This window comes from Ptiloglossa arizonensis, chromosome 3 (assembly GCF_051014685.1).
Source record: "Ptiloglossa arizonensis isolate GNS036 chromosome 3, iyPtiAriz1_principal, whole genome shotgun sequence".
Taxonomy (NCBI): domain Eukaryota; kingdom Metazoa; phylum Arthropoda; class Insecta; order Hymenoptera; family Colletidae; genus Ptiloglossa; species Ptiloglossa arizonensis.
The window spans coordinates 27,537,046-27,562,820 of NC_135050.1; the positions used below are offsets into that span (position 1 = coordinate 27,537,046).

Below are 25,775 nucleotides of genomic sequence, written 5' to 3' on the forward strand. Positions count from 1 at the left end.
CACAAAGAAGCGATTGTCGAGACGAGAGCCGATACCGTTCGGTAGGCTCGCACTCGAGCTGTCGCGTACCGGCGCGTGTTTAACCTCTCGACCGCCGAGCTCGAGTACGTTTCGGATAACGTTCCAGACACTCGAGATTACGAAACTTTTTAGTTTCCACGGGCCGAGTCGGCCGAGATTGTTTCCTCGACGCTCGCGGGTACACGGGACGGTGATTGTTAAAAAAATAAATCGCCGAATCGATTCAACCCCTACGGCGTCGATTCTTTCCTATAATCGCTCGAAGCGGTCCGAGAAACACGGTAATAAATATTTTTCGTAACGATCGTATTATATTTGTCCGCCCGATCGGATTACAATATTTAGCGAATACCGCGCGAGCGACCCGAACGAAAAGAAACTCGGGTGGGGGGAAAAGTATCCGTCGAGTAAAAGTGAATTGGTGTTCAACGCGCGAACGTTGTTTCGAATCGGCGGGAACGTTTCTCGAAATCCAATTATTCGTCCGTCCGGCGAGAGATAAATTTACTCGGGGCGCGTTGAATTTGCACGGAAATCATCAAGATGCCCCGATACGACGCTCCCGGTCGTTCGCCGTTGAATTTACGACGGAAAGTAAGCGCACGCGAAACGAAAGCGAAGATAATAAGCGGCGGAGCCGAGGCGATCGTTCCGGGCCCAAGGCTACGATGATTCGTCGCGGAGAGATAAGAGTGAACGCGGAGAGTGGGGCCTCGATAAATGAAGTACGGCATTAAGACGTAGGGAACTACAAGGGCGCGATCTGCCGGCCGATCCCGTAACTCGTAAGTCTCCCCACTACGAGCAACCGCCCCGTGGCTGCCGAAGCGGCTCCCCCTACTCCCCTGCTGCCCCTGCCCGAACCCTCGCCCCCGCTCGCCGACGCTCGCCGGGCAAGCGGATGTCCCGGACGAGCCGGATCGCACGGGCGTAGACTTTACGAGAGTTCAAGTGGTATCAGCTAATAATGACGGTCGTAAACGTCGCGATAGAATCAACAACGAAGAATTATTGCCAGCCAGTTACGTGGCAGCGAAAGGCGTAAAATGGTAATGAAGTGTAATCAAAACAAATCATAAAACAGCGGACAGCACCGGCGCCCGCGCCTCTCCGTAAGAGGCACCGGTAGCACGCTTCTGCGCGGAATTCGCACGCACCTGCTGCACGTAAACGGGAACCGCGTAGAATCTTCCGACCTTTCGCGAGGGTTTCACCGAACACTGTCTCGTTGCTCGAACTGGGCTCAGATTCGAACCGCGAACGATGACAGAGATCTTATCGGGATAAGAGTTGGGATAAGGAGTTAAACTGACACGAGTCGGGCGGGATAATTGTACTGGAATTTACTAAGAGAGTACGTCTACTGTTGATCGAAGACATCGGTCCGGGTCGAGTAACAGCGAGATGGTCAAGTCTCTCCTGGAGAAAGAATTTCGAAATTTTTTCGTAAACGTTGATTCCAGACTCTTCGCGAGACGAACGAGTGTCTATTGGTAAAATGTCGATAGACACGGTCGCGAGTCGCGGTTGCTCGAGTCGAAATCTATTTTTCGAAAGTCGCGAGTAAACCGAGGCGGAATGTTCGTTCGCGGGCGGTGGTCGCGTTGAAATTTTTCTAGGACGTCTGCGCGGGAGGTAGGTCAGGGTCTGATTGCAGGAAGGAAGCAGTTAGGCCCGGTTAAAGTCGTTAAGCCAAGTTTACGAGGTGTTACCGGGAGCGTAACCTGTAAATCTCAAAGGCAGTGGAGAGAGCGCGTGCCGGTGGCCGCCCTTGGAAAGGCCACGGAAGGGGTAATGGATATAACTGGGGTGTAAGAACCGAGGTAAGACTGCTCGAGCGCTATAAACGCTTTTATGGATCGTAAAATGTCTTCCTTTACAGCCAATAAAGATCCCCCCCGACCTACCGTTTGACGAGCGAGCAAGCGTTTGAGTATATGCGCGCCAAAGAGAGACGTAGAAAGAGAGAGAGAGACGGAGACGGAGTAGGAATATATCGTGCATCAATCTGTCGGAATCACGCTTTACTGCGCAATAAAATCACACGCTGTCGGTGCTTTATTTCGTCTTCATGAGGCCGGTGGTCGCGGTTATATTGGATTATTGACGAATAGCCGCGAGAATGCGTTCGTCGGGAAAATGCAAACCGTCGAGCCGAGTCAGCAGCGCGAGTGCACGTGTATACGGGTCGCACCGATTCACACGGATTCGCCTCGGCACGGACGACGGAGCCCGACGTTGAGAACCAGAAACAACACTGTAAGTTACTGTACGACCGCGTCGATAAAAACAAACCATAAAACGCATTACCGGCAATCATTGGACTACCGTGGAATGGCGTTAAGCACGGTAAGTAGGAGCGAGCTCTAAATTAAGCGAGGTACCGATCGAGGCGTCGGTAAGGTAGAACGCTCGGTTTATCAGCGGCGAGCGCGTCGGCCCGTGCTGCCATCTGCTACGGAAACGGGCAATTAACGAAAAATAGTGCCGCGGAGTACTACACCGGCGTTTTCCGCTTCGAAAATTTTTCCTCGTCGCGCTCGAATTCGGGACGGTTTCCGCGATTTTTCCACGGTTCGCCGGAATCGTGGCGGCGAGTTCCTAACGAATTTATTTCCGTTGAACGAAGATACGCGTCGATGGACGACGGTAAAGAACGACGAGCCAATGCGACGAAATACTCGTCGCTGGTCGTCCCCGCCTTAACCACGCCCTCGAGAGCCAAGGGGTGAGGCGGCCATAATTAAGCCAGATGTCGTTAAAGCCACTAGATGGCATCGCAATACCGTGAACGAAATCCCAGTCCCTACCAAAATCGCTCGTACTACTTGCCGACCCGTGTTTCGCATCGAACCGCACCGTTCGAGTCGCGCGTTCCCTCTACTTTCTTCGCTCCAATTGCGCGTAACTTGTACACGCGTATCGAAACCGTGCGCCCACGCGCGCGACCATCATCCCTCGGCCGCGAACCAACGGACATCCGTCGCGAATTCCAACCGTTTTTCGCGTCGACGTTGATATTTTTAAGATAAGCGGACACCGCTTCGGCCCCGCTCCGACCGAAAAAGATCGACTCTTCCCTACCGAGAGACACGCAAACCACGCAGAGGAGATCCGCGTACGTTCGCTGGTTCGCTCGCGACCCGCTCGGAAACACGATATCGGCATCGAGACGCCTTTAAATATTTCTAGCTTTTAGAGCCGGGCCAAGCGGACGCGATTTATCGCCCTCTATATACGGGCAAACTTTCCTATATAAAAGTAGATCGCCGAAATTCCTTTAAATTGCCTTTTCTTGTTCACTGTCAAAATTTATCTTCGCGTATATCTGCGCCGTGGCATCGGGCCCGGTACGGGACGGGACGGGACGCGGCGAAGAGAGGGGCTCGACTCGGCGTTGCCCCGTTCTTTATTTAGGCGACGGGAAAAAAAGGTGACATATGGAAGCGCGCCGCTAGAGGTCCGTCAAATTCTTCGGCCGTGACTCCGCACACGATAGCCAGAGTGCGCAGGCCTTTTCTTAATTGGACCCTGTCTTCTTCCTTCACCGCTCGCCGATCTCGCGGACAACATCGGCAAAAACCAACGGGCCCCGTCCCGCGCCGACAATCGAATGTAAATTCGAAACGCAAATTCGACGATCAGAACCGACCGAAAAAAATCCACCCCCAGACCCACCACCCATCCCGATATACGTATATCTCGTAATATTATCAGGCCACGGCGGCGTGCTCGCGAATTTAATGCCGGCCCTGCTATCGATGCGCGATTTAATGAGCGCGCGAAACAATGCAACAGAAACGGCGGCGGGGGCGCGTGCGCGTGCGCGCAACGCCCCGGCCTAACAAATAACGTCATAAATATGTAATTAATACGGTAATATAACTCAAAACCGAATTTATCGTCGCGCTAATCGATTTCCCGTCCCGATACAAGCCGACGTTACTTCCAACCGCGCGCTACAATTCGAGCGTGACGCGATTATAGTTTCTGGCAGTATTCCATGTTCCGACTAACGATCTACTTTGCCTCGTAAAAACCGCGCGCACGGCGCTCGCGCCGATGAGGAACGCCGACGATAAAGAAAGAAGCGAGATATAATCGTCGGTAGGGGAGGAGGGGCCGAAGAAACTGATTATTTCCGGTCGGTCCGAGCCACGAATCCCAGAAACGACGCGTTATCCGGTGAAACGAAACGACGAGGAAATTATAATGAAATCTTGCGCGCGGTCATTGTGCCGCCAATGTCCACGGACACGGAGAAGGGATCTGGAACCTTTCTTTGATCCGAAAATCGCCAACCGAGTTACCGAGAAAAGACCACCCCTATCGAGCGCGCGTTACACTCGGAATAGCCACTCTCCTCTTTAAGTGGCGGACCGACCAGTCCCGAAGACCCTTTAATCTACGCCACTCGCTGCATTTTTACTCACGGAGGCTACAATTTCCTCCGAAATATAACTCGGACGAGACATCGAGAAACGAACCTCTTTGATCCAAAGATCGCGAAACGGAGAACGAAATCTCCCCCTTAACGCCACCTAACCGACACCAGGGGTGTGTTCGACCGGAATAGCCAGCCCCCTCGTCGTTACCCAAATGGCAGACCGACGGGTTCGGAAGACCCTTTAATCTCCAACAGTCGTTGCATTTTTCTCGTTTCCAGTGTACCACAGTTCCACGGTGGAACTTACGGAGAGACATCGAGGAGACTCGGTCGATTCGATGATCGGGAATTAAGAAATCAATCTCTCCCTCGTGAAGCCCCACCACCGATCAGGATTTTTCTCCACTCGAGGCGCAGATTGACGATCGAGACACTTCGAGTCTTCGGTTGTCGATTGTTCGTCCCCCCTCCAGAGTCCGTTGCAATTACACCGCGAGTGTAACTCGAAATTACGGAGTGGGAATCGTTGGAAAAGATTACGTTTTCCAATGTCGTTAGATGCGCTACCAACGATGCTGGATCTACGCACAGGTAAACCCAGGCAATTGCCCAGAGGCGTTCAAACTTCCATAATTCATAGAATTATTTATACCTTTTATTACGCGTCGGTATTTTCCTACTCGCTGTAAAGATATTTCGCGTTTTTTTTTTTTTTTTCTTTTTTATTCCACGCTTCGAAGGCGCAATATTTCCCGGCCACAGACGTAAATGAATAAAACCGGGCTCTGGATACTGGCTCGTAATTTTTCGAACGACAGTGCATCGTAACTCGACTCCAGTCCCATAATTATTCCCGAGTTTAATAACTTCATTCTCGAAAGACGAATGTACTTTCTCGAACCAGAAACAAACGGGACGGAGCTCTATCCGTTCGATGCGTTTCTTTTTTTCTTTTTTTTTTTTTCTCTCTTCTTCTTTATTTTATTTTACTTCAAAAGCGTTAATTGGGATACGTAGAATCGTAGATTCCTCGGTTATCCCGATTTGGCCAACGGTGTTCGTTGCGATAGCGAACAGAGGCGGTAATATCTCTCATTTTTGGCTACGTTTTTCTGCTCAAGCAGTACCCACAGATTATTATCTGTAACTTAGGTTACGAATACCTTAAATTCTGCTCCAAGTGCCTATTACGGTCGACATTTCGGAGTGCATTCGTTGCACGCATTCCGCGACAGAAATTGCAATCGCTTGTATCAGATTCCGATCGCTTGTATCACATTTCTTCGATACGGCCGATCTATTACCCCGATGAAACACCGACGACCGAGCACTTAACGAAACACGGTTAAATTCGGGTTCCCGGATACCGAATTGCGCTCGTTCGTTTCGCGAATCTCATCTTCGACACCGACAATGCACTCTTGCACGCATCGCGATCGTATTTCTAATCAAACCTCGAGCAATTATAGCAGAATCGAGTAGTTGCGTTCCCGAATCTTCCCTGAAAGTTTCCAACCTTTCGATAAACGCGAATTCTACGCGTATAAGTTCACTTCCGCCCCGACAACCGTCGGTTGTCTATTTTAAACGTATTTCGTCGAAGGTAGGCTCGAAAACAACGATTAGCTTTCACGCATTTACACGTTTCGTTGTTTAACCTGCGTTTCGCTGCAAAAAACGCGCAACAACCGTACTATTATCGTTACTAAATTTAGTAACATCCACGATTAATTGTGATCGTGAAAACTTGAGTATTTTATTCGTCGACGCGACGAAGGCAAGAAAATCAACTTAGCGAATCTTTTTAAAGTTTCTTTTACGTAATTTTTCACCCAATGAGACCACGAACAATGAAAAAATAAATGACGTAAACTACTTAATAGAAACTGATATATATGTACACATTTAGGTGTCCTCGACGAACGATAGTCTACGCTATACCGAGTTTCATAGAGACTTTGATGCGCGATGCGTCATGCGAGCAGTGTTCTCGTCGGTGTTCGCGCATTTCGAAGGTACGTCCCGTAGTCTCGATACGGTTCGAAAATCGCGATTCCTTTTGGGCCGTGGTGGATGAAACACGAGTCGAAACGGCGACAACTGGAGAAACGAGTGCATCGATTAAACATCACAGCGGGTCAGTATCGTCGAATCGGGGTCCCGGGCAGCCTACAATTACGATGCAGTTCGTGGAGTTAATTGGCGAATTCCAGTGGCCGGTGAGATACTGCCGTGCACCGGCGAAAGAAACTTTATAAACTTTTCCGTTTATCTGAGCGAGCCACCGAAGAGATATGATTTGGGAGGACCGCGAATTATCGCGCGAATTTCTCTACCTCGTGGGGCGGGGGCGTTAATCGTCGCCCAGACTGATAATGAGATTTCGAACGAGGCCATCGGGAAACGCGCACGCCCTAATCTTATCGGTAATAAAGAACCGAGGACTCTATCGAGAAAAATTACACCCGTCGTTCAACGCGGGTTGGATATATTTTTATTCGCGACAAAAATTTCGTTCACCCGAGTCTAGTTGCGCGTTCGATAACGCTGCTTGAAATTCTCCACGAAATTGTACGTTAGGAAAACATTTGTAGAAGATATTCCGAACGAGCCGGCCACGTTTCTGCACTGTTATTCGAGTCCACTTCTGGATACAATTAGATTCTACCCGGTCAATGAAAAATAGTTTTAACAACCGGGTCGAGTTTCCACGCTGTTATTCGAGTCTATCGCGGATTATTCAACGTTGCAATATTGCGCGTGTTTGGTATCTAAAATTTTATGTAAATTGAAACACAAGATCGACGTCGATGACGCGAAAGCGCTCGGTGCGCGTAGATGTAATGCGCGAAGATTAAAGAAAAATTAGCCACGTGCAACCTGTGACTTTTAATCGTCTGCGAATAAATCGTTCGTTTCGTCGTTAACGAAAAATATTTCCCCGATTTTCGCGGATAAAGTTGTACGAGTTGCCGTTCAATTTCGAAAAAGAACGAACCGAGTTGTCGACCCATGGTACGAAACGTTAAAGAACAAATTGAGCTTCGCGCGTTCGCTACGATGTACCGATTCGGTTAACGAATTCACTCGTTGCAAGATAATTAAGACACTGCGTATAAAAGAGTCGGTTTACGGGCAACGATCGCGTGTCCGGTAAGGAAACAAACTTGCGAGAAACTCGAGAAAAGAATCGCGGAACGACGCAAGCCGAACGCAATAACGAGTCGAAAGGAAAGCGTCGCGTCGCTCGTCCGAGCCGGCACAAAGCGTTCGCGAACGTTTACAAGGAATCCTTTTCTCTCGGCTCGAAACACGGAAAGAATCGTAAAAGCCTGGCCCGGAGCCGGCCGAGACATTCGTGAAAGCGCTGAAAAACCGGGGACTTTTTTTTACAGCCGATATTGCACCCGAGCCGAGCGATTCGAAAGGTCGTTCGTTTCCCGAAAACGAATGGTCGCGCCCCGAACTAAAATACAAATTATACCGGAGAATCCTCGAGGTGGATACAAAAATTTCGCACCACGTTTTTCCGGCCCGTCCACGTTTCGTTTTTTTCTTTTCCTTTTTTTCCCTCCCTTTTCTCTTTTTCCTTTACCTGACCGAAAACTTTCTACTTTCTTTTTCGGCAACCCTCGCGCCTGTTTTCACTTCTGCCCTTTTCTTCTCTTTCACGCTGGTGAAAAGCGGAGAAACACGAATCCCAGTGACTTATCGTTCGAAACGAGGAAAAAGGAGTGGAAAGGTTCGCGAACATTGCACGAACAATTTCTAATGGTTTCTTTACAGCCGGTTCTAAGCGTCGATTTATCACGGGAACTGCTATTATCGTTAGAAATAACTACGAAGTGCGCCAAAAACCGGTCCGTGTTCTTTTAATTTACCCGCGGAATGTAATTTCACGTTCAAACTGCGAACAACTGTTTCGAAAGATCGTTCAAGAAATAAATATACGTTGTCCGAGCTAGTTTCTGCATTTTTGTGACCCGTTGTAACCTTGAACAAATGTTAAAAATGAATTTTATGGAACTGCGCGGTACGAAAATTATACGTTCCGAGTATAAAAATCCGCCTGGCGGACCGACGCGAGTCGTTCCACCGTACACGATCACGCGGCAAAGCTTTCGTTGGCCGCAGATCCGTACTCCAGATATTGAGCTACTACGCAAACAAAGATGGAACCTGACGTGGAAAAACAGACAGAGCGCCCCCTCATGTAAATCCGTCTCTAATTTCTGTGATCGAAAGCGTAGGCTCAACTCGCGAGCCACGAGTCGTAATCATCGGAATATACAGAGATGCTCCACCGGAAACAGAACTCACCCTTATTATCTGATATATTTTTGACCTTGACGAAAGATACTTTGGACACGATGTAGCGATCATAGGTGACAAATACGATACAATGGAATCTCTCGTGGAATTTTTATCCACTCTCCTCTTGGTCAATCTTCGTGATCGACTGGATAAAACTCGATCGAAAAACGCAAACGGATAATTCGTTATATTTCAAATAACCTCGAAACTCCGGTTCAAGCATCTACGATACGTTTCGATCTTCGCGACGAGGGAACCGACGGCGAATTCGAGGGGATTGCGCTTCGTTAACGTTCCGCGATATCCGCGAAAATATGAAAATCACGATGGAGCAACATTTCAGCTCGGCCGTTGCCGCGGCAACCCCTTGAGATGCAAGAAGGTTCAGCGAGCGCGAGTTAAATGCACGCAAACAGAATAACTTAGGGAATTATGAAGGCGCACGCTCGCAGGTGGTTTATCCTCATTAAGTGTACCGGCGAAACTTAATTTTAAAGGCCGGGAACGGCTAAAAGCCACACGCCCGCCATTCGTAACACTCTTTAGCCCCGACATTTTCTTCGGGATCCCGTAACTTCGCGCCGATGATATATCAAGGCGTAATGCGCGCTCACGAGGAACGGTTGTTCAACACCGAGAGAAAATCCATTACGTTCTCGGGGTCGCTTCAACCCCCGTTCGAATTTAGGTTACGTAGGGTTAACCTCCGCCGAACTTAAGATTTCCACGGATCGCGGGCTTCGAGTGGAACTCGTACCGGTTCTTTCGAATTGCGAAGAATTTCGGTTACACGAAGAGAAACTCGGTTTTCGAGTAAAGGGCTGCACTTCTCGGCTGGAATTTAAGGATCCTCGGTGTAACCGTTTCCTTGTTCGACGCTCGTCCAGTTTCCGACATTTCGGGTTTTCCGACGGGTTGTACAGTCGCGCGACAACGACAACGCTGAACCGAGTTTCATTCGAGTTGAAACTCGTCCGAAGAGACCGTAATGGCGGTTGTCGATTCCTTCGTACGATTTCCAATATCGCGCTTTCTCGTAGCTACGTTCTACCGAGACGTTGAATCGAGTTTCTTTATTTCGAGTCGCGAGATAGGTATTTATGTTTTCTAATTTTATTAATTTATGATTCCTAATTTTAGTTTTTTTTTCGCGTTTCATTAACGATCAAAAATGTACTCTACTTGAAACATCAAAGTAATACAAAAGATATAGTGTTTGTGCTGACGTTACTAAATTGGGCCCATTTTCCATCGTCTTTCGAAAAGGGGTGTTGCGAGCGAAGAAAAAGTGTTCCTAATTTATTTTTTCGCGTTTCACTATCGATCAAGAATGTACCCTACTTGAAACATCAAAATATTTAATACAAAAAAAGTATTGTGTTCGTGCAGTCGTCACTATCATAAATTGGACCGATTTTCCATCGTCTTTCGAAAAGGGGTGTCGCGAGGGAAGAAAAAGTGTTCCTAATTTATTTTTTCGCGTTTCACTATCGATTAAGAATGTACCCTACTTGAAGCATCAAAATATTTGATACAAATATAGTGTTCGTGCAGTCGTCACTATCGCAAATTGGACCGATTTTCCATCGTCTTTCGAAAAGGGGTATCACGAGGGAAGAAAAAGTGTTCCTAATTTATTTTTTCGCGTTTCACTATCGATCAAGAATGTACCCTACTTGAAGCATCAAAATATTTAATACAAATATAGTGTTCGTGCAGTCGACACTATCGCAAATTGGACCGATTTTCCATCGCCTTTCGAAAAGATGTGTCACGAGCAAAAAAAAGAAAAGTTTGCCTGCTCTTTGCCGCTTCGACGAAAATTTCGCTCTCGTGGACGAAAATGACGAGTTAATCGCGCGGTTTCGAACAACGATGTCACCGTAGATGAAAAGTGGGCGCTACGCTTCGTTCTACGCAGAGAAGACAATAGGTTGCCGAGGGAGAGGTTCGTCCCGTACGAGATCCGGTCTTTGCGTTATTGCGCGTTCAGTGGGACGTAAGTGGAACGATCCGTTTCGAATTCTCAACATCGAGACGGCAGATCACGGCGGACAATGCGATAGACCAGTTCGATCGCGATGCTCGATCGCGAGCGGCGACGTAGAAAATTGAACGGCGCGATTCGAACCCGGTACCCCGTTCTCCGTAATCCCCGTACGTTTACGATTGAAATTTGTTTCGATGTCCGGAAAACGTCGAAACGATCGTTTCGTCGAAGGAGTCGTCGGTTCGGTACTCCGAACGATAAGCGGAACTTTTCAAGGGCTCCGAATCCTACCCGACAGGTGGAATACGATCGTAGAGAGAGAGAGAGAGAGAGAGAGAGAGTAACGGTCGACACGCTATTGATCAACAAACACGATACGTTCGGTTCTTTAACGTGTTCGAGTTCCGCCGCGAAGCCCGGCATTACTTATGGAACGACCCGGCCGAAATTGGCCGCTGAACAGGTTAAACGGTCCAGAGAAGGAACATCGAACAGAGACGAAGGAACGAGAGAAAAAAAAGGACGGATAATAGAAACATCGGTATCGAAGTCACTCACCTTTAATATAGCTGTGTACATTGCGGTGCTAGCAGAGGGTGGTGTGGATTGGTGGTGGGATGGTCAGGGGGGCTCCGGTGCAGGGCGTACCCCTAGTTGGCCCCCTCCGGTCCCCCACCGGCCGCTTGCTGCTGATGCGCAGCCGCGGCCGCTGCTGCCGCTGCCTTCTGCGCCTGCGCCTGCTTCTCCTGTTCGTTCAGCTCCTTGATCGCCTGTATCTCCTTCTTCAGCTTCATCCGCCGATTCTGGAACCAGATCTTGATCTGCCGTTCCGTCAGGCAGAGCGAGTGTGCCATCTCGATCCGCCTCCGCCTGGTGAGGTAGTGGTTCGTGTGGAATTCCTTCTCCAGCTCGAGCGTCTGGTAGCGCGTGTAGGTCTGTCGGCCGCGCCTGCGCATTCCGTTCGCTCCTGCAACCAACAAAAGCACGAAACGTTCAAACGAGCTCGATCGCGTGTCTTTCGGGTTCGTTTCGTTTCGGGACCCCGAGTAACCGTCCGCGGGCCTACGATACCGTTTACATCGGCCGGCAAACGTTCGCGCGTCGAACCACGGTCCGCGGTCGACTTCCGGTGGAAACGTTGCCGGTCTCTGCTGCGAGAAAACGACACCGAAAGTCCCGTTTACCAGCGAATAGACTCTTGGGCGACCGAACGGACACTTCGTCGAAACGCAGCTTGGTTAACGAGTTTCGTAACCAGGGTTCTTCGAGGATACACCGTTTGCTTTGAAAATTATTTCAAATATCGTGAACACGGTGAAAGCGACCGACTCGATCGATTCTCGTACAAAATTGCCACATGGTCGTAAAGTCGTTGGACGTCCGTAAATCGACAACGAAATTTGAATGTTCAGAGATCGGTAAAGTAATTACTTGGAAACGAAGGTCCGAGTAAGGTCTCACCGATCGGTTGCCCAAGAGCGATAGCTACATCTTTAGAAACGAACGTTGGCGGTAGAACGTTTCGAACCGTTAACTTCCAGGACCCGGTTTCTGTTGCGGCATCTATGGGCTATTCTATGATAATGTTACGCGTCTTACGGTTTTCTGAAAATCCAAACGCGCGTCTCTACGAGGCACTAAGAGACGATCGATTGGATTCGTCGCGAGGTGAGCGCGAGAATCGAGTCGAGGGAATTATAAAAATAATTCGTTCGAAGTAACCGTAACCTGCGACTATAATTACTCAAAAATTTCACCCTACGAACCGTCGAAGATTAACCTCGAAGATAACCATCCCTTCGATTTTAATCGTTCGCCAAACGATCGGTTCCTTAAATTTCGAACGCTTCGTTCGCAGATATTTCAGCCTACCGTGGCAAGAGATCACTTTCCCTCGAAGTCTCGAATTTCCAACGTTAACGACCGCGAGCCGTCTCCGGGTAAACGTTTTCCAACGCAAAAACACACCGTTGCTCGCTGGTTCGCGACTCGTAACCTATACGCGCTCATTGTCCCTCCTAATCCGGTAAACTCGCGCGGAGCGTCGCGCTATAGAATTTCGAAGAAACCACGATCTCGTAATCCCCGTCTACTCGCGACAAACGGACCCGTCCAATTGCGAACAGCGACGTTCAGAGGCGTCCACGGTTCCGTGGAGGACACCGAAATCCCCGTAACGCTCGCGATAACGCCACAAGCAGGATGCTCTTAGGTGGGCGTCGAGGGGAATAGGAAGAAGCAAGAGAGATAGAGTGAGAGAGAGAAAAAAGCGAGAAGAGGCGCGTAAACGGTTTCGGATAGAGCGCGGGTCGTAGTCGGTGGCTCGCCACCGAGAGAAAGTAAGAGAGTGTACGACACCGGGATAGGTACTGTCGAACAGCCACTTGGGTACAGTACCGGAATAAACCCGTCTGTGGGGGCGCAAGCTCACCTTATCGGCCGTTACTGCCTCGTAAAAACCCTCCCGTTTCACCTCTGCACCAGAGGCCGAAGCAACCCCTGCACGACGCCCGTAAGCAGTCCGCCTCTGCCTTTCGCACGACGATTCGCTCGCATACGGTGTACATCGAACTATATAAACGGGCGTAATACGATTTCTGCCGGTCGACGCTACCCCTTTTGCTTTTTCCACCGCCTACCGACCGGACCCACCTCCGACTCGTTTGCTCGGAACAATTAATTTCGGTTAAACGCCACGCACCCGGCCCCCACAGTGTCGCCCCGGTTATTACGCGATAAACCGAGAAATTAATTTCACTCGAAGGGTTTAATTGTTATGAATAATTAATCCGGTAGCGCGCGAACGCGTCCCGTGCTACTCGCCGACGGAGATAAGTGACGCAACGATACCCACCGACCGATCCCCGTTCGACGAGAAATTGCTCCATCGCGAAATCAGATTTTTTTCGGAGCCACGCGAAACGCGAGAATTTTTCAAGTTTCGTTGCGTCTCGCGCGGATCGTTTATGGAAGAATGATCATCGATGGGGTTCGTTTGGCGATACGGTGGTAGTTATGGATAAAAGTCGTTGGCATTGGCGATCGGGAGTCATACTAGTTCTATTTCCGTTGTAAACCATTCGGTGTCCTCGTCGAACAGGACGTCAAAGTTTTTCGATGATGGGCGATTTTCCATCGCGGTAATTACGAGAGAAGCGAACTTACCGGAGAAATCGACCATTCCATCTACCAGGATCGTTAAGGATCGTTAAGGATCGCTAAAGGAGCGCTTCGAAGCCCGTAATTACGATAATTACGATTACGTTCCGTTCGCGAGGCAGCTGTTTACCAAAGTAATCGTATCCAGATTATCGATCTACCGGAGAAAGTGTTACCGACGATTCGATATAGCGGAATTGGCAAGGCATCGCGAAAGGAACGCTTCGAATTCCAATTACGTACTTCCCGGGACTGTTTACAAAAATAATCGCGTCCGAACGATCGAAGCTTCCATTCGCGATCGTTCGCGTAAAATTTCAAAAAAAAAAGAAAAAAAAAGAATTCCTCGTCCAACGATACCGACGTCGAACCCCGCGAGAACTCGATTAAAGCCGATCGAAAAACGTCAGCGAGCGATAAAAAAAGAAAAAAAAAACCAGAACGTCGCGCATCGCGATCGCGATTTTTCGCCGCGTCGGATCGAGGGACCATCGTCGATCGAACGGGCGAAATTTCCCAGGGACAATTTCGATCGAAATCACGGGGGCGAAACAGGGTCGCGAAACGCTCGATGTTGCTTTCGGTATCGGCTCGTCGTGCACACTTTCACGGCCGGACACGAATCGAAACGGCGAGCAATAAACGCGTCATATTTACAATCGTATCCGCGGCGATCTATTATCGACGAAACGCTAGCGACCGAAGTCACAGCGGTCGTGGTTTGCCCGCGCGCGCACGAGCGAGCGAACACCACACACCGCACACTGGACCGTTTCCAGTTGGCCATTACACAATATCGCGCGGACGAGCAACACGACACGGCGTACCGGAGAGTTCATATCGGCGTCATGTATATTATCGCAACGTAATCAAGTGGCTCGCCGTCCGAACGGCCACCCCTGACCGCCTCTTCTCGCGCTCTCCTCCCCCTTTCACGCCCTTCGTCGTTGCACAACAACCCCATGATTTTCATTTCTGGTTGTCGCGCAGAGGGTCGGGCGCACGGCCTCGCGGAGTTACGATACACCGTTTATAAGGGTTATTTGTCACGCGCGTACCTCGGTCGGTGTCTCCTTTCCATCGGCGATCCCCCCCTCGAAGCATCCCTGAAAGTTACATCGACGACGGGTGAACGCCTCCCCTTAGGTCCGCGCTCGAGCTCGGCTTTTCTCAGGGTCGATTCTCCCGATAGAGACTCGCTCGAACTTATAAATAAAACCGGGGCTTCGGCCAATTAAGCCGACCTCGTACGTCTCCGCGAAGCAGAAAACGCGAGAGATTCCCCCGCCGCACCCTCTGCTACGTGTCCGCGTCTACGCGCCCCCAGCCACGACCATCTCACCGGTTTCTTTAATTCTCGATAGGCCGTTTCTTCGCGTCCCTTGGTTCGATACCCACCTCTCGCCACCCTTCTTGGCACCGAGGACCGGATATATACCCAAAAGGGAGGGAAATTTTGGCTCGCGATCGTTACACCCCGTGTCCTCGAGGGTCGCTGGAGAAAGCGGAGAAAGAGTAACGAGGATCTTGGCTTCGTCGCGAGATCTTTCCGAATTGTCGTAGACTGCCGTCGAATCTTCTTCCATTGGTCGTCCCTCTTCCCCGGGACTCGGTCAGCCGTCGCAGAAACCCTACGGCCACCCCCGGGTTACGCGCGCCCCGTGGGAGATCGTGAGCGAAACGAAGTTAGGGGGAGAATTCCGAGAGGCTGCCACGCTCCCGGGAAAGTAAGAAGAGGCGTGCGTGGCTGTTTAACCAAGGGGGTGGATAAATTTTATGCCGAGACCGTGAAACGTGTTTCATCCGGGGAACGAGAAAGACGATCTCGGTGGATGGCGGCCGGGTGAACGGGGACGAGAGGGGGAGGGCCGGAGCCACCACCGTTTGCCGAAGAGAAACGCGAGAGAGGAGAGGAGACGCGCTCAGACCGGGTGAAAATATTTCCACCGTAATTCACGCGTTTCGAGAAAAAAAAAAAAAAGGATAGAAGGAAAAAAGTAAAAAGGAAAAACGCTTTCTCGTATATCGTTAGAAATCCCCTCCGCCCCCTCCGTTGGAATACCTATCTTCTCCCCCGGTGTTTGACGAGAACGAGAAACCCGGAGGGCTGCTGCTTCTCCCAGCCGAAATCGACTCGGAGAAACATCGACTCCCCGAGTGAAACTTTTTAAATCCCACCGGTTAAGTTATAGACCGAAATCGCACTCCATCGCGGAACCGAGCGCCACGGAGAGGGTTCGTTCGAGAAGGATTTCGAAAATTTAAATACGCACGGGGCGTATATACGAGAGTTTGCTCCGTCGCGTATTCACCGATCGTTCGAGGACCGAGAGCCGTGGCAGGAAGCTGGAACGTTTCTTCGTATCGGACCGATCCGACCTTGGAGATAAAGAGAGGTCGTGTTCGCGGCCACGGGACGCGAAACGAGGACAGGAATTTGGAACGCGGTGTAGAGGCGCGGCGATAGGAATGGCGTATACAACGTCGCAATAATCCAAAAGGGAGATTGCTACGGAAGCGGACGACGTTGGAAGATTCATGGCTGGGCGTAGCGCAACGCTGCGGTATCGGGAACGCTGAAAATTCCAGTCCGTTTCGAGTCCGAGTCCAAGGTTTTCCGAATGGACGCACGAAGGTCGAACGACGACGAATCGAATCGAGACCTGACGATTGACCCTATTCAACGAATCGTTCGATCCGAGGGTACTCGCACCGCGAGATATCGGGCTTCTCAACGAGTGAAGAGTACGCGTCGCGTTGGATCGTAGCTCGAGCGTGGAAAACTTCGCGGGGTTAACCGGATGGCATCGCGGCTCGTTTCGAGCGCTCCGTATCAAGGGGGATATTCTCTCGAATGGAAGGAACTGCGGAGCATCGACGTATCCGACCATAAACAGAGGGTGGAACGGGGTAGGGAGAGTTTCGGCTGTTGCCAACTCTAATAAGAACAGCCAATACGTTGATTGCTGCCGGGGATTTGCCGATATAACTCTCCTCCGCGGTTCGCAAAACACGATGCCAAAAGCCTCCCTTCGGGTCACCCGTTCTCCGTCTCTCCGGCCCCTTCGGTTGCGGGGCTCGCGCTACCACGCCAAAACCGGATCATACGCGGAGCCAATCAAATCAAAGTAAGTGAATTGCTCGGAAACACGAACGAAGGACCATCGCCGTGAAACTCCCCGTAGGCTCGCCGCGCGCCGCTGCAACCCCTGCGCTCGCCCCCCCCTTCCCTTCACGGAGGGGTTTTAGTTTCGAAGACGGTTACCGATGGCCGACATCAATCGGAACCCCGATGTGTTTCTTGTTACGGTGATTCGAGCGGCCCCGGGGTCAATTTAAACGCGGCCAATTTAGTTACCGTCTTCGCGTACGCATCCCCCTCGAACCAACCCCCTCGGGCGAGACTAGTGATGCAATACCAATTACCGTGTTTGCTTTGCCGATTCTGAATCACGCCGATCCATCGACATCGCGGAGATGTATCGACTCGTGGAAGAGATACAGCTCCTGGGAAGGATACGGAAGCGGTATGCTAATTCGATACCCTCGTGGGTTCAAACGGAGAAACGGTTTCCCTCCGTTCGCTAACGAACACCGTTATTTAGCGCACTTTCTCCGCCGAGACTTATCATTTGGAATTTTCGTTCGTTCGTTCGTTCGTTCGTTCGATTTTCCTTCTATGAATAATTCCTACCGCGGTAATTGTACATTCCAAGTCGAACGCCGAGAGCGAGAGAGACTTACACGCTCGTGCAACTACCGCTGCACGTGACTCGGTAGTTTGCAAACTTTTTGGAACGTTCGCGAACGAAGAAGCAACGCGGCGTTTAATATCGTTGATTCGTTCTTCGTGGTAAATCGTACGTGGATACGCACGTATAATTTTTCGAAAACGCAGGTCGCGCAGAACGTTTGGACCGTTGCGCGAGGAGCACTTCTACCTGCACGTGACTCGGTAGATTTCACACTCTTTGCAAAATTCACCCCGGTGAGGGGGTAACGTGGCGTTTAATATCGTCGATTTATTCTTCGGAGGAAATTGTACGCGCGCGAATTAAAATTTTCAAAAACATGGAACATCAACGTATGGTAGATTGCTCGATACGTTTGCAACACTGCGCGAGAAGCACTTGTACGTGACTCGGTAGATTCGAAACTTTTTGCAAAATTCACCAAGTAGGAAGTAACGCGGGGTTCGATATCCTTGATTCATCCTTCGAAGGAAATTGTACGCACGTGTGTACGCGTTAGTCGAATTGTTTAAAAACGTGGAACGACAACGCAGATCGGTTCGAGTGTCCGGACTGGTGCGTGGAAAGCAGTTCGCGCGCAAGAAGTGGGAATTGCGCGTAGAAAGCAATTCGCGCACTGCTGCGGTTACCGTATTCCGAGGATCGATGCATTTTTACGAACGGACGATTACGCAATCGGCATATATATCCACGGAGTGCGTTCGATTCGCGAAGAGTCGGCTACTTTGCGAAGCACCGATCCAACCGCATCGTGGATCCGCGGCTACATCGACGACAGAGTCGACCGGGCAGAGTCGGAGCGAAACGCGAGCGGAATAAACACGGTTCGTTCCCGTTGCTCTTGCCGGCGAACTTAAAATACAATTACAACCGTATGAATTATTCGCCACCTAAGAGTACCACCCTGCCGGCCCTCCGGTTCTTATCTCCCCACGTCCAAACACGCTCCCCCGACTTCGCGCCTTATTTAATTTAGCAGAGTTCGGTGTAGATCTCTCGGAGGGACTCGCGGCCCTAAATCGCTCGGTCGGTAGATCGTTCCGTCGAGAAATTCTTCACCGGAAGGAGAGCAAGTTAGCCGTATAAATCGCGAACGCAATTAGAAGACCTCTCGCTGTCCGAGCTCGAAACACGAGAGCCTCGGGAGGGCCTCGGGAGCCGTCCAGAAACTGCTGGGTCCTGTTCGCGTGTCGTAAGTTGTACGGCTTCCGGTGTGTCCCACCGAAAACGCGAACAGGCCACGGGCTCACGGCTCATGGCTCACGGTCGCGACGAACTCTGTTTGCGAGGCACGGGAGTCCCGGAGACACTCGGTATGAGAAACGCGTAGCTACGCAGCAAGATCGTAGCTCAACGTGGGATACACCCTCCTCCAGCCTTGCCAAGGTAGGTAATCCTCTCGGGGGCGTGAGTTACTGCCTGGCGTCCCTCGCGCTGTACTCTCTTCTGTCCCACCTTCTTCTTCTTCTTCTTCTTCTTCTTCTTCTTCTTCGTCGTCGTCTTCTTCTTCTTCTATGGCCCCGGCAGGGTCGAGCGTCTCTTTTCTTTCCTCCCTCGGAGCCTCCGCGTCCGTAGAGCTCGTCTCTCTCGTCGCACCCCGACCCGCGTCCCTCCCTCGCGGTTCCACCGGGGGCTGTCTCGTTCTCTCCTCCCCTGCCGCGTTCGTCTCGGTCTCACCGTTCGTCGGTTTAGGGGCTGGCCGGAGAAAGCGCTCGGGTGAAAGTCGGGACCGAGGAAAGGAAGGGAGGTAAAAGCGTACGCCGCGCGCCGCGCCACAGCTGGAGGGCATTAGTCAACTGTAATTAATAAGTTATGTACAACGGAGGCTAACGAACAGCGCCAGCGACGTGCCGGCGTTGTTATCTCTCTTTCGGCCCTGGGCAAACGAGGACGAGGAGAGAGACGGGGAATCGCTTTCAGGGTGCGACGACGGAAGCCTCGACGACCATAAATACGCGCGCGCGGTAAACCCTTGTAACGCGAATAAACCGGGGGTGCTCGCTCGGAAATAAGGAGCACCGTGCTACGTGCTACGTGCAACGTGCAACGTGCAACTTGCAACTTGCAACTTGCAACGTGCAACGTGCACGGTCCGCTACGTCCTGCGAGCGTCATCGAAGCTCTCCGCTACGGCGATGATTCGCACCGCGTTCCGTGGATGTTCCGTGGATGTTCCGTGGACGTTCCGTGGACGTTCCGTGGATTCGGCGGCTCTTTGTTTTTAACGGAGAGGGGACCGTGACCGAGTCCAGGGACAGGGTGGGGGACTCTCTCTCTGGACGCGAACTCGAAAGAGGTGGGACGAGAGACGGCCGAGATAGCAACCGCCGCGACTTCGTTGGCCGGTTTACGGCCAGAGGCAATTTTGTACGTTTGACCGCTTCCTCGAACGGCGAGAAGTAATTTGAAATTCAGAAATAGACTGCGCCGAGAAGATCGACGACGATGCGTCCGAACACGCTTCTACTTACTCATCGCGTATTCCGTTCAACGGGAGGTATTATACACCGATACTTCCAATCTTCTAATCCCGGGTAATCCCGTATTGGCACGGCGAACCTTACACACCTCCCAAAACTGAATGGACGGCAAATTCCACGAGAGGCTAGGTCGCTCAAAGAAGGACGACGGACGATTAAGAATTCAAGACCGTCCGAATGTGTTCAACGTCTCCCAAAAATGAATGAACTCGAGAGGTTACGTCGGGCAAAGACTGCCGACTTGGCACCATCGCGACGACCATCTGGCAACATTCGTGCGTCGTTGATAAAAACGACGCGTTCGCGGTCCAGTCCTGGAATTCGAACGATCGTAGATCGAACCGACGGAAATCGATCGACTCGATCTCGCTGGCGAGCGAATGGTGGAAAAATCGAGCGACGCGTCGATCGTTGCTCTCGTCCTCGCGGCTTATTGTTTACGGTTTACCACCCGCATTTCGTGCACGTTCGATGAACCAGATACATCGAACGCGCAATTTATTTTACCAAATTTACCGTGGCCGTAACGCCCTGCTCGAGTCGTTTAAAAAAGGCGTAACCGATCCGGAAAAAAACCGTCGACGACGTCGTCGTAAATATTAAACCGAAGGAACGATTCCGTTAATCGGATCTCCGGAACCGTGGATAGATACGGATCTTCTATCGCGAAAGAATAGATACGTCGATTTAAAAAAAACTCGAATTTATGGGCCGGAATTTGTTACTCTCGAGTTTGGGAACTCCGTTCGATTCTCCGGTCTCGAAGGAACTCGTATCGCCGAGTTTATACGAGAATAACGCGGCTACTTTCCCGTATCGTTGGAATACGATTGCTCGCGCGCGACCGAAAAGGGGAACGACGCGATCGTGGGAACAATAACGCGTTGCTCGTTTTTCATTGTTTTCGCTGCACTTTTCGAGCGATCGTAACGCAAGTCGGTAACTCGAAATTCGATCAACGTCGTTACGAGAGGGTTTATCGCGTAAATTGGCGAGCGAGTATTTTCCGCAATTACGTGGTTCTCGATCGTAGGAACGATTTTCCACGTTTCGCTCGGAAGTCGATTAAGCGCGAAAACGAGCGCGGCGGATCCGTTCGCGTGGGAGTGCAACAGGAAATCCTCGCGATCGTGGCAGACACGAAACTAACCGACCGACCGACCGACCGACCGATCGACCGCGGGACAAACGGGCACGAATCGCGAGCGGATATCGAACGCGAGCGCCGCTCGGTTCGTTTTCAGCGTGGCTCCCACGGACAAAAGGGGGATCGTTATTCCGCGCGGAAGGTTCCAGGCGTACGTTCTTCTAGCCTATCGAGGTAAACTCGTCGTTACGCGGTGCAATCGCGATCGGGGCGAAACGGCGCGGAGGATACGAGCAGCAGGAGGAGGAGAACGAGAAGGAGGTGGAGGAGGAGGAGAAAGAGGGGCCACGGGAGAAGTTACGCGACGCGGACAAGAATGTCGCCGGCAGCCAGCAGGATATACCATAAGAAGAACGAATGGAGCATTCGAGAATAAGATATCGGCTTTACGTGCAGCCACTTTTGAATAAGCGTGGCTGCCGCGCCGCGGGCAAGGTGGCGACTTTGCTCCCACGCGCGGAACGCCGCCATACACGGACAAGAACCGAGAAGAGTTTACCCCGGCTAGACACCCCTCGATACCGAACCCTATCCGCTCGTCCCGGTGATTACACCAAAGGCTCGTTCCACCCGTTTCTGCGGAACGCCGTGTATTCGTGCATCCTACTATATATGTACCTCCTCCGGTCCCGATATCTGTAACACGCATCGATATAATAACTCGTTCAAAACGATGGGCGTGGACGCGCGCGTATACGCCGCGCACGAGATGGATCGACGAAGGAAAATGAGAGCGCGATCGCCTCTCCTTGCCGCGCGCTCGCTCGCGCACCGACTACGACCACCGCCGCCATGTTTCTGCATACTTTTGAAAATTACGTCCAGCTACGCGCACCGTATAATATACACGGCTCCGATCGTTTATAATTTACTCGCGATACAATGTTGCCGGCCGCTTCCTTTTTTGTCATCGTCGTATCGTGTTCTTTCTTCGGAAACGATCGACGTCGCGGCCGGGTATTAAAGTCTGCTCGCTCGCTCGCTCGTTCGTTGGTTCGTTTGCTCGCTCGGTCCTCGAGGACGCGTTTTTCGTGTTCGCTCGATCGAACGGCAACGCACCTAAATGGGCAGGGGAACGATTAGCCCGATCGACGATTAGTAGTCCGAACGAATACGCGACGGGATCGTTGACGAAATCGCGCGAAGGTCGAACCCGTGACTCGCGTCCTCGCGTCCTCGCGTCCTCGCGCATCGATCCTCGACCGACGTTAACTATTCCGTGCTACGATATTCTCGCGGCAGGTGGGGCGAGACGTGGCTCGTTTAAATGTACGACATTATTTGTCCGCGTCGCGTCGAACGATACCGCAAAGCTCGAACGAGGACCGAGAACGCGCTTCGAGCAGCTCGCGGTATCCTCTCGCGAACCGACGCGGAATTAACCGAGAAACGATCCTCGAGTTTCCGTGACACCGGATCGATAACGCGCGAGCCGTGACCGATCGTCTTCGAAGCTCCATCCGGAAACGAGAAAAGAACTGCTCGGCTCGGCTCGGCTCGGCTCGGCTCGCTCGGTGTGCTCGCGAACGTTTGCTCGGCTAACAACGCGTGAGCGAATTCGAGAAACTCGGACGATTAAACGAGTACGCTTACACACGATCCCGGGTTGCACGCCATACCTTTTTCACCGGCCCAGACAGAGTGGCTCCGCGCGATCGAGCGCAATTTCAACGCGAATTCACGCTCGCCGACGAAATTCAACCGACTCCAGGTTCGATGGACTTATGTACGTGCGAACGACGAATGCAAACGGTCCATCGATTACGCCAGCGTCTTTAAGAATTACTTTCGGCCGATTTTACGTTGCTCGTCATCGATTAGAAATATATAGGTAACGTAACGCGTAAAAATAATTACCGCTCAACGACTTGGAACGAAGATACTTTCATCGCGCAAAACCGGGCAACTTTTGTCAAGTTTGTGATCCGTCGAACGGAATGTGGATTAAACACGACGTATATTCGCGAACTTTTGCCTTTTCGCGTTCTATCGTGCAACGATATCCAAAGGGAGAGCATAGCTCGCTGTCCAAACGCGAGCGATAACGAGATCCTGTACATTTACTAGGTTGTTTCATAAATTTTGCCGCTTTTTCCATGGTAAAAACAATAAGACACTTGGACTTTGAAAGATCGTAAATATACGAACGAGTCGACAGATCTACGTGAAACTTCACAGGTGTTCATCGAACAGTAGTACCATCTTTAGAAAAATAAAACGACGAACCTATGATACATATTTCATATCGAACGACGAAACTTATCGAGCAACTTATTATTTAGCGAAAGTGTTGCTAACGAATAACAGACCGGGTCGATTGTCTTTTTGAGGAGATTTGGGGTGTTCTTGTCGAAGGTAAAGAGATTCTTCGAACGTTGAAGGGCGCGAGCTGTAGCGTAAATATACGTTTACAAACAAAGATAGTGCAGTCGATAAAATAATGATAAGAACAATAATAATACGTGGAAATATAAAAGTTTAATCGTTTTAATAATCTTAAAAATAAAATTTCAATGACGATGTAATAATGATCGCGACGCTGGCTAAATTGTTCTGCTTTTAGTAGCGTTTCCACGTTAACGCGTTGTTTATTACTGCCGTTTGACCCGTCTAGGACAGCACGTGGACGACTCTCTCTTACGGGCCGCGAAAGTTATTCGCCATTCATTTTTTACAAATGCGCGACGCAGCTTTTTGCGTACAAACTACCAAAATATGTTAAATATGTTGACTTTTATCGTGCATCGCGCACGAGCTGAGCCGCGAACAGTCGGAACGGAGCAACGAAGGATGAAAATATTTTTGCAACCGTATTACGCTTACTCGCTGCGATATTTCTCGAGGCGTGTGTCTACCGATTTACGATCTTCGGATTCACGAACAATTAGTCGCGTTAGCGGCCATAATTTTACACTGTTCATCGATCGATTTCACTTGGAAAGGACAAACGAAACGGTAAAGAAAAAAAATCTGCGCGCAGAACGATAAAAACGTTTCCAAAGATAGAATCGACCAAAGATGTCGCTCGAGCGGAGAGCTAATAGTTACCAACGATAAATATGTAAACGATCGAACCGACTGAAAAAAAAGGAACCTGTTGCAACGCCGAATCGGCCATTGTCCGTCGTTGTTTATACCGCGCAGAAGCATCTCCGTTGAAGACAGACTTTGTCCGGTTCTCTCGTCGAAAATTGAAACTCGATCTCGGTTGGAGATACGCGACGCAGGTTTCCGGATAACGCGCTCACCGCGTCGAGCGCGTAGATAAAACACGCGCAGCGTATTTCAACGAAGAGCGATGCATCGACGACGAAAGGATTTCGAGCGTGCGATTATTCCGCGCGAGGAAACGGGAGTCGCGCGACGAAGCCGTCTTCTCGTCGAGGGGTTGGTTGGACACGCTGGCGAGAAATGGACGATCGACCGTGATCGTTTTGCTCGCGTTAACGCAGCGCCGAGTTCGAAGCTTCGTAGGGAACGAGGTTTCATATGCACCGACTCGATACGAGGTATCGCGCGGGGTGACCACGATGTCTTCTTCCAGCTCGCGAAAGAAGCTGAATAGACTCGAGCAGCGTGGTCGTAACGCGTTACAGGACGTCGTTCCGTCGCGATATTAAAAATATTCGCAAGCTGTCGATCGCGGATACCCCGAAAGAGACCGCGACGACGCGATCGCGTGTACACCGTCCAGAAAATTTAATTAACGCGTACACGCGAGTCGAACGAACGGACGTCGCGTTGTCTTGCGTCGCGTCTCGTCGAGTCGCGGGCATCTCGCGAACGACAACATCTACCTGGTAGGCAGAAGCGAGAGACAAGGTGGCTCTTCTACAACGAGCCAGCTGCTGCTCGCGGTAACTGTAATAATTATGCAAAGACCGAACGCAACGGTGCATCGCGAGAGAGCGAGCGAACGAACCGACCAACGAACCAGCCAACCAAAGGGACGAGGAAGGAGGACGTTCCAAGGAACGGAGCGCAAAAGGAGCAACGCGAGCCAAGATGGTGGAGGAGATGGCATGCAAAAGAGGCTTCGTAGGTAAGCGAACCGAGCCGGTTGTAAGGCGACACCTCGCGGCTCCATATATCTTTCTCCTTCTTTCTCCCCCGAGCAGTCGACGCCACCACGGTCTCCTTCCTTCTTGTTCTTCTCGTCCGTCGAAGATTTCCACCTCTCCGTCTCTGACTCACTTTTCGACCCCTCTCTCTCTCCCTATCCTCGTTTCTCTTACTCGCCGCAGCGGCGCGCTTTCTGCCCTTTCGTCCGAACGAAATCTGCCCGGCAAACGAAACACCCCGGTTCGTCTCCACCCCTAGCGCGGTTTTCCTTCGTACGTTCGTCGCGAGCGAGTTTTCTCCGAAAAGTTGCAACGTGCTTTCGTTCCTCGGGTAGTCTCCGGAGAACGCTCGTCGAGTGATCCAAGAAAAGAATTGAACCGAATGCGAGGGACCGGAGTTCGAAGCAACAGGGGCACAACCTCGGCGAAAAATTCTAGCGTCTCGGATTCGACGCGATCGAGAA

The 25,775-nt window shown here is 50.9% G+C and overlaps 1 protein-coding gene across 3 annotated transcripts in view; it reads right to left on the reverse strand.

The window, feature by feature from the left end:
• Ubx (ultrabithorax) overlaps positions 1 to 25,775 on the reverse strand; it is a 165,469-nt gene that overhangs the window by 16,144 nt on the left and 123,550 nt on the right. For all 3 annotated transcript variants that reach the window (XM_076305927.1, XM_076305926.1, XM_076305925.1), the window contains one exon: positions 11,271 to 11,679. In XM_076305927.1, coding sequence (XP_076162042.1) covers positions 11,363 to 11,679 — 317 coding nt within the window. In that variant the 3' untranslated portion in view covers positions 11,271 to 11,362. The remainder of the gene's footprint in view (positions 1 to 11,270; positions 11,680 to 25,775) is intronic.